The 12,890-nt window shown below is 38.0% G+C and overlaps 1 protein-coding gene across 2 annotated transcripts in view; it reads left to right on the top strand.

Annotated features, from left to right (window-relative positions):
* The window catches only part of LOC130414458 (cytosolic carboxypeptidase 4), a 143,147-nt gene that overhangs the window by 118,195 nt on the left and 12,062 nt on the right, over positions 1-12,890 (top strand). For both annotated transcript variants that reach the window (XM_056740380.1, XM_056740381.1), the window contains one exon: positions 8,134-8,297. In XM_056740380.1, coding sequence (XP_056596358.1) covers positions 8,134-8,297 — 164 coding nt within the window. The remainder of the gene's footprint in view (positions 1-8,133; positions 8,298-12,890) is intronic.

Here is a 12,890-nt window from a genome sequence, read left to right as displayed (position 1 = left end):
CTTAATGTCATCCAAGGCCAGAGGAGTGTCGCAGACCTCCCTAAGTGATTTCTGCGGGTCACGCTTCTCAAATCGCTCTGTTTCTGTTCGCTATTTATCAGCAGCCGATGTTAAATGATGGTGTCACGCTGGCATATGAGAGGAAATGTCAGTTGTCACATCCACGGAAGAGACGATGGGTTTGAGAGGAGGATTTATTTCATATTGGCGCACACTGTATACGCTCAAACACACACGCTTGTTTAGATAGACATGTCCCGGTATAGAAAAGAGAGAGGCCCCTTAAATATATAATATGAACTTTTAAACATAAAGGTATATATAATGTTTTTTTCTTTTATGATTTGACCTGTTTTTAAAAGACATAGAGGACACTTCTGTGCCAAAAAAATAAGGTGACATATGTCAAACACGCTTTCAAATTTGTTCAAATTTGTAAAATTACGAAATAATAGTGTGCTGTAAAATGAGTTCATATAAATTCTTTAAGTCCACCATTTCAGGTCTTTACAATTGTGTGATTTGAAATCGTGATGTTTATCGGGTGCGACCAGCTTTTATAACCAGGTGATGCTTGCATGACGCTTCATTTTAATAATAACTTCATTAAGTGTAATTCAAATCATTTAGTTCATGTTTATTAATCTTTTAAAGTTTCTTGCTGAACTCCAGGGGCCACGCGAGCATATGGTCTATCAAAACCAGCCTTGAGTGTTAGATTTCGCCTCCAACTAAACACGATTCATCTGATCCATCTAGGACTTCATGACAGAGATGTTTCGCCGGGCTCGCTTCCAAATACTTAATTATTTTCCTGTTCGAAAGATGGAAGAGATGTCGACTTGTTTTGAAGTCCCATTTGTTGATTTAAATATTGACAAAGAATTGACAAAGCCCTGCTGGCGGCTATACCGGGCTTGTGTAACCCAAATACAAAATAGACCCAAACAGAAAGCAGCAGAGTTTAGTCTTACTTTTTTATAATTGCTCCTGTTGACATTTAAGTCTAGAATATAAGGTCATGGTCAAGAGGCTGTTTGTGGGTGTGACAGTGAGATGAGTGCCCAAATTGCATCGTCCACCGTACAAAGAAAACATCCTTAAACTTCTTAAGAAACCATTAGTAGAATGGAGAAATAATAGAATGTACAGCCTAGAACAAACTTCAGCTCGATTCTATGCACAAAACATGTTTTCTGAAGCATTACGGCATTTATACAATGCAGAATAAGATAGATTCAGTTTGTAAATCCACAAGATTGCAATGCCGTGTTTCATCTGACACGTAGAGGGCGCTGCCGAGTCACAAACTCCAATCCCATCATCACCCACTTCATCAATGACACTCATACTTGCTAGCAAAGCTCTCAGTGTAATGTATGCTCGCGCCTCTATTGGAAAACAGTTCGAGTTTGGCGTTATAAAATGTCTTTTAGGGTCATTTAACCACAAGACTAAGCAAGAGAAGTCTCAAGGGAAATAAAACGCTCGCTGGAAGTGGCCAGCTACAAACGCAACGGGTTATTAATTGTTGGATTTGTAGTTGATGTACGATTGCAGGCTAAAAAAAGAAAGTGTGTGCGATTTGTGTGCGTATGTATCAGAGATGTGGACGATACAGTTCAACATTGTGAACTTTGTTTAAAGTCCCATATTTCCGTACTTCACTATGATAAGTTGGATAAAGAGACATTTTAGGCTTTTCCAGAATATTTTTGTGATGCAAATTTCAAAGATTTTATAAATAAGTCTTGTTGTGTTTCAGCTTTTAGACTCCCGGCATCTTAAACTCTCAGATGCATCACCTATTAAGTGAAACATGTTTCATTATTTACTCATCCTCTCATCCTTTTAAATCTGTATGACTTTGTCTCTTCTGCTGAACACAAAAGACGATATTTTGAAGAACGTTGGTAACCAAACAACATTGGCCGCCATTGACTTCCATCGTATGGACACAATGAGACATTTTTCAAAAGATCTTCTTTTGTGTTCAACAGTATAAAGAAGGTCATTTAGGTTTGGAATGACATAGAACTTTCATATTTGGGTGATCTATCCCCTTTCCTGTTTTCTCAACCCATCTGTGATTTTTTTAATTCCTGCCCTGCGTATTCACGCTTGACCTGATTTTGCCAAGTGAGAGATTGGGTCAGCATACTGTCGTTTGTTGAACCCTGGAACAAAATTTCTGCAGAAAAATACTAAACCCTGACCAAAATAAGAGGGAATAGACGAATATCAATTGGGTAAAGCCCCTGAAAGCACCTAGCCTTGAATGTAAGGCTAAACAATTATTTCTCAAATCGGATTGGTTGTTTAGAATGTTGTCCGGGGTCCACAATGATGTTGACCCGCAAACATCTTTTACTTTGCAAACTTTGCCTCATTTCACAGCAAACCTTCTTGTTGTTTGGGTATTTTGGTACATTTGAGTTCACCCCAAAATCATTTTTTTTTCATCATTTACTCGCCTTCTACTTCTAGTCATTTTAAACCTCTATGTCTTTCTTTCTTGCGCAGAACGCAAAAGAAGATATTTTGTAGTATGTTGTTAACCGTCACCTATTCACTTGCATTGGTTTTGTGTCCAGACAGTAGTAGTAGTGTCAGTAGTAGTGAATTGTTTGGTTACCAACTTTCTTCAAAATATCTTCTTTTGTGTTCTGCAGAAGAAATAAAGTCGTACAGGTTTGAAATGACAAGAGGGTGAGTAAATGATGACAGAATTTTCCTTTTTTGGGTGAACTATTCCTTTAAAGAGAGAGCAGAACCTACTAAACATTCCCGCAATATGTGCACATACATTATGAAAATATGTAGTTTTGCACATCGGCAAGATGTCCGCCATTAAACCAAAATGACCATAAAACATAAAAATGTATTCCTTCGGGGCCTTTAAACATTACTGGTACTAGTAGATTTGGTGGAATGGTGCCATGGTGATCAAACCGTACGCCACTGAGATTAGTTCTGGGTTAATAAGAGCGATCAGGACGGGTAATTTACCCCTCTAATGACTTGGACCTTCTGAAAGGCCACGATAGCTGCTACGCCTGCATGCCGCTTCGACAGTCTTCCCGCAACCCGTGTGGCTCACCTCAACTCTGGCCTTATCAACATTAAAAACTGTCACTGCAATAAACAAGGAATTTGCCTCCGCCTACCAAACGCAAGCGCAAAGCGCCGCTTTTTCCTTCACTCAGAAGTCTAGACTCAAAGTGATTTAGGCTAATTTGCAAACAAGGGCGTGCGATGTGTGTCTGGCTTGTGACTCATCGGTTGTGTGAATCATCTTTTTTTTTTGTTTGACTGCGTTATGCCTCAGTGAATGTTAAATGAACGGTTTGTTATCTGGTTGAAGACATATCAAGTTTATTTAAATTCTTGATCATCCAATTCATTAGCGCCGACCAATTAGCCGTAAACGTCTTCATTGCTCAACATTGAAGCATGTGATCTTTCAGTACTAAAGAATATTTCTTCTCCCTCATACTTATGACATAAGTAAAAAAAAGCGCATCCCACGTTTCAAATGGAGTCGCTTGCTGGGATTTGTTCGCTATGCTTTGACTTGCAATCATGAATATGTGCAAACAAAGCGAACGCGTTTACTTTCCTCTCTGAATATTCCACCGCAAGTGTTTTGAAATCTCCAGCAGCATCCGAGCAGAAGTAAAGGCTCAGCGTTGGTCCGAATGATCAGTGTGGCCTCCTCAATGCAAACATGGCGAGAATCGATTTTCGACTTGAACAAACAGCCTGACCTCTATGCATTCCGTCCATGCATCAAACCCCCCGCCCTCCCACTTGCTCTAAATTATTGAAGAGCGATATCCCTGAACGCCGTTCTCCCTCGCTTTCCACACCTCTGCATCTCATTGGGCGGCTGGTGAGAGGCCGGGCTTTGTGGGTAAATGTCTGTTTACGTTCGTGCGTGTGCCTTATGTACCCGGCCGTACGTGTTTGCGGTGCGAATCGCGTGAGTGTGTGTTTTCGAGTGTTTGTGCCTCCCGTCACGTAAAGGTCAGATGTAGGTGGGTTTGCCTGGTGTGGTGTTGCTCAGCCATCACTCTTTTCCTTGCACTGCTCCCTATTAATTTGGCTGCTTCCCCAGAGTGCGACGAGACTCTTAAGGTATTAGCACCAACGCTCGCTCTGACTCATCTGCCATGCTGAGTTCACAACCAAGACTTACTTATCTACAGTGACAAGGTTCCTGGAGAGAGCGAGGTGGGAGAAAGAGGAGAGGGGGCGGGCCAATGATGCGACTCTGATTTCGTCATCTTTTACAATTATAGAAAACATTGCTAGGAATGCAAATATGCAATACACAAATATACATTTTCTGTAATGAAATTAATTTTTCAGGCCAAAATTAGTTTCGAATTCACTTAAAGGGATAGTTCAGCCAAACACTCAAATTTGCCATTTATTTAATCACCTTCAGGCCATCCGAGATGTAGGTGACATTTTTTCTTGAGTAGAACCATAAGAAGATTTTTTGGTACATCCGCAGCCCTCTCTGCTTCATATAATGGTAGTCTATGGGGTTCACCAGTCTAAGAGTTCCTACATATTTCCAAAAACCGGCTCTTGGCGACATGTTGACGTTTCATGAAGCGAATCGTTTGATATTTTCAGAAAACTGAATGTCATTTTTAATAATATTAGTCATAATGTGCAGCCTCTTCACACAATCGCAATCTTCATTTTGTACTATTTAGTGGCGGATGGCATACCAGCGTCTCGCACGTTTAGCACCACCTGCAGAAAGGGAGTGTTGAGGCTGTAGAGTTTGGCTAATATTATTAAAAATGACTTTCAAATTTATGAAAATATTAAGCGAGTCACTTCACTTAACATCAACATGTCGCCAGGAGCCGCTTTTTGGAATTATGTGCTTTAGGAACTCTTAGACAGGTGGACCCCATAGACTCCCATTACATGAAGCAAAGAGTGCTGCGGATTTACCAAACAATCTTCTTTATGGTTCTACTCAAGAAACAATGTCACCTACATCTCGGATGGCCTGAGGGTGAGTAAATAAACGGCAAATTGGAATTTTTGGCTGAACTATCCCTTTAAATTATATTTTTGGATGGCATAATTTATAACAATTATCACAGTTAGAAAAACAGTCATATAAAGATATAAAATATGCATTTTCTGTTAATTATTTTTCATTATATGAATTTTAGTTTTTCACTAAAAAGGTTTATTTATTTTTTTATTTAAAAAGTTGGTTTAACTTAAAAAAAAAGGTTTATCCATAATTAATAATTCTCCTAAAATATAATATTTTTTTACTTTTTTGAAATATTTGAAATATTGTTTATTTACATTTTTATTTTATTCTTTGTTCATTTATTTATAATTATATTTAAATTTATAGTATTCATATATTTTTTAAACATCGGTTTGCCAAAAAATATTTTATTTCTATGGGACCAGTCAACAAGCGAGGATCTCATAGCTGAGCCGGTTCTTTCATAAAAAAAATCCTTAAAAACCTTTTAAAAAATTGGTTGTGCACGTTTATTCACGTTTTTATTAAGGTCTTTTAGAGCTGTGCTTACACGATCGTCAACGCTTGACATTTAAAACCAATCATTTTGTAGAAAAAACCCCCCAAAAATTAAGGATACATGCTTTTGAGAACATGACCCGGAATCATGGCATGAGATGTACAGTAGCCGTATTTGAATGAAAAAAAAAATCTGAATGTCTGAAAATGTTCTCGCTTGATTACATCCACCATAAATGAAACCATCACATTTACTTAGATAACACAAGCAAGCGATGCACTGTTGTTCTGTGAGGTTATGGCAGTGGTCTCTCATAAATGAATCTTCACTAATAAAGGAAAGGGGCTCTCTACCGCACCAGCTTGCTGTTCCCAGTGCAGGCCGAGGTTTGTGTGAATGAAAGGCTCATAGGGATTTGTTGCCGCATTTCCTCAGGGAATCGTGCGGCGTTCACACGCTAATAACATGCTTGAGCGGACAGGTGCGGCTGTTTCTTGGCGAGCTGCTCTGCAATCATTATGATGTTATGAAAGGCCCAATCTGACGTGAAAACGGATCGGTAAAAAATATCCAGGTTGTTGGCAGAGCATAAAGGTTAAGATTAGATTAGATTCAACTTTATTGTCATTACACATATACAAGTACAGTGTAACGAAATGTAGTTTAGGTCTAACCAGAAGTGCAATTAGCAAGTGCAGATATACAGTGTGAATAAATACAGAATACAATATTAGGAAAATAATTTACGATGGGCATGTACTATGAAAATATGACAATCAGTATGTACTATGAACAATATATACAGAAGGCTATATACTGTGAACATTAATGTACAGGAGGTTATGAACAGATAACAATATAGACTATACAATAGTGCAATAGTGCAAGTGACTTGAGTGTGCATTAGTTACAGACATTAGCTATTAAAGTTACAGTGCAGTAGATGAGTTGATGCGGTTATTAAAGGTACAGTGCAGTACATGAGTTATTGAAGTTATAGTGCAATACATGAGTAGATGCAGTTTTACATTTACAGTGCAGTAGATGAGTTAATGCAGTTATTAAAGTTACAGTGCAGCAGATGAGTTAATGTGGTTATTAAAGGTACGGTGCAATACATGAGTAGATGCAGATATACAGTCTTAAACTTAAGGAGTTTATTTGGGCGAAAATCGATACAATCGTAAAAAAGCGCCTGTTTTTTCTTGTCTTATGACTGATTGAACATGAACACATAACAGGTCGGTCAGTTCGGTGAATTAAAGGAATAGTTTACCTGAAAATGAAAAAAATCGATCTAATTGAATTGTTGTTGTTTTTTGTTTAACACAACCAAACAACATTTAAAGTAACATTATGTAGACAATATCTATACAACAACAGTTCATTTCGACTGATTGAGAAAATAATAACTTTACCTGATGACATCACTTTTTTGCCTCACTTCTAATAGACTGCTGTGTGTTTTTAAGAGACAGAATGTATTGTGGATGCGTGGGTGATCGTAAGACCATAACCTAAATTCATGTTTTAGCTAGCTATGGCGTTTTGTTTAGAATTCAGGCATTAGCGGCCACAAACACTTTTTTTGTGTTTTCCCTGCGAAGTGGAACGCTAGTAACACGGTGACTCTGCAGATTTATTGATTTTGTTAACCTGCGGTAATCCACAGCAGGTTTTTTTGTGCCCAGAATACCGTGAAAGTTTCAATGCCTGCGCCGTGTTTGTTTACTGTCGGCAGAAAATATCTTCACTGTCTGGATTTCTATTAATGGTCGTTTCCGGAACGATGCATTATATGAGGTCAAAGATGGTGCTCGGCAGGAGGTGTAGCTGTGTGCTGCCAATGCAGATGAATGCTAAAGCCAGACTCTCCGGTGCTACTCGCAGCAGATTTTCCATGAAACAAAAGATTGCAAGTGTCAGCTTCAGATAAATGATGCTAGACTCTTTTCCTCGGAACTGAAAAACTGCATTTTTAACGTTGCTTTTAACTAACTGGTCTCTGAGGTCATACAGTAGGGGACCCTGCTAGAGCAACCACGGTGTAGTTCATCTCTCTCGTGTGAGCCCCTGGGCCACCAGCTACTTTGTCTTGAGAAAATGTGAGCTATAATGCACAGATAATGGGAAATTACATCACAAATATGAAAAATAAAGTCGTAGATGTGAGATATAGTGTTGTAATTATGAGAACAAACACAGGTTGTGTGTGATACATTGCAAGGGAGTTAACAATATATCACTGGTAGTGTACAACACCCAAGATGCAATACAGTGTTTAGAAGGTGTAAATTGTGCACAAATCTGTGTAGTGTTATTCATTGTGGTGTTGTTCGTATGTAGGGGCTTTTTCTAGGTCTCGGACCCCACAGAGGATGCCCCTGAGGGGCTTTTGGCTTGGGTTGTAATCCATCTTTGCTAACAACCCAAAAGTGTCCAAATGTCATTTTCATTTGGAATTGGGGAGAAATAATGTCACAGAATAAAACAAAAAAAACTACGATCCACAGAAGACAAGCTCACAGAGGTTGTTCGAGAGCCTTCAATCAACCACCCCATCAACAGTGAATCTCAAAAGTCAATCTTGTCTTTTACCCCGTAGGGTCTACAAACAGGGACGCGGGAGCTGGAGGAGATGGGAATGAAGTTTAGCCAGAGTCTCCTCACCCTCAGGAGGAACTCCATCCAATACAGCAGTCGTCTGATCCACAACGCATCTGCCCTGCTGGATCTGGATGACAGACTCCTGGACCACAAATCCAATAAGTGAGCTCCAAATTATCGTATTTTTCAACACCTCCACAACTCTTTAGATTTTAGATGACCCTCATGTCAAGTCTTATTGAACCTTTTCTGAATTCAAAGGTTGCATTCAGTACTTTAGAAAAAATGTGTGTTTGGCTGTTTAGATGGTATGTGTGCGTTCCGTTCAGGTGCCTTTGTGGGATTTTTTGTTTGGGATCTGTAATTGTCTGTAACTATGTTATGATAATGATACGGTGAAGCAGAATGAAAATAAGTAGATTTGCATTTCCTGGAGGAAATGCCTACGCATGCAATGCAGCAGTGGAATAGAAGTAAAGACTTTAGTTAAAGGAGAGTTCGAAAAAGTTGTAAAACAGAAATGTGCATACGTGTCATTTTCGATATTGCCTAGTTGCGGTTTGCCCTATGTTAATAAAGTTTGTGACACTATAGAATTGAACATTTTGTACACTAATAATATGATGTCACACATCATATAAGCAGGGTTTCCAGTATAGATTTGTGGATTTTATGTCTTTTTTTTCTAAATGTCGATAAAAAGTAGCGAAATGACAGCATTTCCATTAAACGATGTTATGCGACTGAGATGTAAAAAAAATCTTTTAGCAATAAGTAATTCCATCCAAACTTATTCAGGTTTCATGGTGGGTTGTGAACCAACTTTAGAGGTGTGTTACTGTAATGAAGCTTAAAATGTAGCCGGACCATCCTTTTTTAAAATGGTGTGTGAAAAAGTTTCATGATCATTCTTTAAAGTTTTTGATGATGAAGACTTGAAAATGTAGGACACAAAAATATGACTCACATGTCATTTTAGCTGGTTTTATTACAGATTTGTGCAAAACTATTTATTTTTTCTAAATATCAATAATTTACAAAAAAATACACTATTTCCATTCAACGATGTTATGCGACTGAAATGTAATTCAGTTAAATATAATTTCTGTCATTCTGTCCAAACTTCCTTAGGTTTTATGGTGGGTTGCGAACCAACTTTAGAGATGTAATGAAGTATGAAATGTAGCCGAACCATACAGCGGCATCTTAAAAGAATGCGACAAAAACATAGAAAAACATTGAATTGCCCCAAAAAAGACCTCATGGTAGTGTAAAAATCTTTTTGTGATTTATGTGAGATTTTGTGATACTGATGTTTCCATTAGGCCAATTTTTTAATTTGTAATATCTGATGTCGGGATTTGTCACACCTGACAGTTGGAATTGTGTTATTGGTTGATTTCATTGGGCCCGGACATTTAAAGAAATAATGGCTTTGTTAGTGGTTTCCAATGACCATTTAAAGTTAGCGTAGAATTTTTTCTAGGCAACTATTTTGCATAGCATTTTTTAAATATTATATAAAATGTTGAAATAAAAGCATCAGGGGCTTTGCCAGCTTTCCGTTTGTGACTAAAGGAGTTTCCTGGGAGCAATGTTCTCTAGTTTCGTTTTCTCTATCTTTTGTTTCCTCTCTCTCTCCCTCACTCTCTCTCGTCCTCAAGTTAAAATTCACTTAGTGTCTTGATTTCTGTGATGGAATGAAATGGACCAAAACTAGGCTATTGATTTCTACGAAGTTCAATTAAATCCCTTTTGTGTGCGTTTTGAATTGTTACATCTTGTCCACACAGGCGCTCTGTGTTCTGAGGAGATTATCCGACTCTTCTCCCCTCTCAAGGATTTTGCCTGCTTTCTTTTATTCTCCCTCTTCGCTTTTTCTTCTTCTTCATTGTTTAGAAGAAAATGCTAAACTTGACTGGTCTTACCCAAGTGTATTGCGTAACTGAACTGCGAGCATCCGCCGAATGCAGCTTCATACCTATTTTTGCTTGGAATAGTTTTATATCTTGCTTACATGGAAGCAGCAGAAAATGTCTCATCTGTAGATAAGAAATACATTTAAGGATGCCTGCTGCTTTGACTTTGCAAGCTATGAATACAGTGCGAGATGTTGTCTCTCTGTTGTTAGGCAAGAAAATATGTAGCGGCAACTTTTGACCGACCGAATAATATGAATTTGTAAAATGAACAGTGGAATTTAACATAATGCTTCTGGCCAAATTATTTGTTGGTTTATCATAATATTGAACTCATGCTAACTTTTTACAAAAATGTTGTATATGTGAACTTGGGCTATCAAACAATAAATTGCGATTAGTCCAGAATAAAAGTCTGTGTTTACATAAAATATATCTTGGTACTGTGCATATTAATTTAGTTTTTATAAAAACATATACATGCATAGGCTATATTCAAGAAACATTTATATAGAATTTAAATTATTGGTAAATATAAATAACTAAATGTAAATATGTGTGTGTGTTTGTTAATACAAAATTAATATGCACTGTAGACAGACATATATTATTTAAACACAAACTTTTATTCTGGATGCCATCAATCGTTTGACACTTCTAACGTGAACACATACAACCTTATTGTAAAGTGTTAACAAATTTATTTTCAATTCTTTTGAATTACTACAATTTATTTGTTTAGTTTACAAATTTCATATGAATCTATACTTTTGACTAAGTTAGCAGTAGCTTGCTTTAGCTTAAAATTAAATACGTTAAGCATAGTAAAAGTCAAAGTAAAGTCCCCGTTCACCCACGTGAATGTAAAGTTCATATCTGGGTGCAAGAGAGAGAGAGAGAGAGAGAGCAAGAGATTGTCTTGTGTGTTCAGGGTCTATGTTAGAGATTCGATCAGTCTCTTTTGACACTCAACACGGTAGAATATAGATGGATGTCACTTAACCGCCAGCTTCGCAACTTCAGCTATATTACGCAAGTGCTAGCACAACCTCCCCCTCTCTCTCTCTCTCTCTCTCTCTCTCTCTCTCTTCTCACAGCCTTCATTCTGCTTACCAGAAGTCAGTCCAGGACAAGCGGCTCTACTGACGCCACCCATCCCAAATCATTCCAGACAGAATCACGCGGATGGTTAATTCACCTCAATCCCCAGACACAAAAGAGAGCCGAACGCTTCACAACTGACAGGAAGCCTTTCTGTAGCTCTTCTGTGAGCGAAGGGAATTCACATTCAGATGCCTGCTATTTAGATGCAACACATGTGCTGGCGAATGAGAAGCAGCCGGTCAGAACGCTCAATACCTTCTAGATGTCACCTTACGTTGAAATATTCTCGCTCGCTTCATCTTCAGGTCTATTATATCTTTTGTGATGGCTGTCAGAGGCGAGAACTGCTTTTTTGCTTTCATAGTAAAATGAGGCAGAGAATTGATTTTGTAATAATAAAGCATGATCTTTGAATGGAGAGAGAGAGATGGCTTTCCATCAAAGCGGGAGTGTGACAATGAAAAGGTTTAATTTTTCCGCCTTTGAAAAGCTTTTCCGTGTCGTCACTTAACATGAAGAGGATTTCTTAAAATAACCTCAGGGCTTCCGAGTACGCCTTTTTATGCCCACTGCATTTTGATGCTGAGACGCCCAGGAAATAACAAGCTCTCAAATGTAGCTTTAAACATCTCAACATCTCTAAATCAGGACGTTTTTCATTAAAGGTTAATATATCCGTACAGTAGAAATTCTTCACCTCTTGGGGTTTGGAATTGAGCCCCCGCGGACCCTTCTGTTCTCATATTCTTTCTCCAGAATGCTTTATTAATACCATTTACTTGAAACAGACGGGGAATGTATTAGATTGCAATACACAAAAAGGAGTATTAACACGCAAAGAAACAAACATATACGGGTGGTTGAAAAATGAATTGCACCTGTCCTATGGTGTGACAGCAAAAAACAATGATTTTAAGTCTCTTATGTAATTTTATATTATAGATAAAAGTATTGATAATATTTATTTTTAACAGTATATTCCCACCATAGGATGCATGGTACGGTTTATTTGACAACTACCCATGTACAGACAGGAGCTCCAATGAGAACAACAATAATAATGAAATTCCACTTAAATCCAATCACAGGACCTCAGCGATTACATTTGTTGTTATGATTTTCCTCTGTTTATTTCCTCAAGAATCTGGTGTTGAATCTGCCCAGCAGTTTTTCCAAGCAACGACTGCCGGCTTACCGTTTCATCTATTATGTTGTCCTCAGATTCACCCAGCTCGGCCCGTGAATGCACCTCCAGCAATTCAGACAATGAGAATTGAGCCGGGCTGCTGTGAAACTTATTCCATCAAAAGTTGCCACAAACTACATTAACTTGTTAATCCACTCTGAAATGACTGTCGCCCTTCAGGAAACTGGCGAAGGTTGAACCTGACTGTTAGCTTGCTTCATTTCAATTTATTAAGACCGTTTAAGAAGTCTTTAGAGAGAAAGCCACATAATGTATGACTGCTTTCCAAGACAATCTTCATCCCTTCTTTATTTTTCCCATGCCGGGCTGTTTTGCCAGTTTCAAAAGTACTATGTTATACCTTCTTAATACTATCTTCCTCTCTTACTTTCTATTAATGTTCAGAACCGGTTTTCGACTATTTCTTCTGTGGAATACAAAAAGATATTTTGAGAAATGTCTTTGTCGTTTTGTGTCCATACAATGAAAGTCAATGAGGTCCAGTGTTGTTTGGTTACCAACATTCTTCAAAATATGTTCTTTTGT

Source organism: Triplophysa dalaica, chromosome 24 (genome assembly GCF_015846415.1).
Source record: "Triplophysa dalaica isolate WHDGS20190420 chromosome 24, ASM1584641v1, whole genome shotgun sequence".
Taxonomy (NCBI): domain Eukaryota; kingdom Metazoa; phylum Chordata; class Actinopteri; order Cypriniformes; family Nemacheilidae; genus Triplophysa; species Triplophysa dalaica.
The sequence above is the reverse complement of the archived record's forward strand: the minus strand, read 5'-3'. Positions and strand labels throughout refer to the sequence as shown.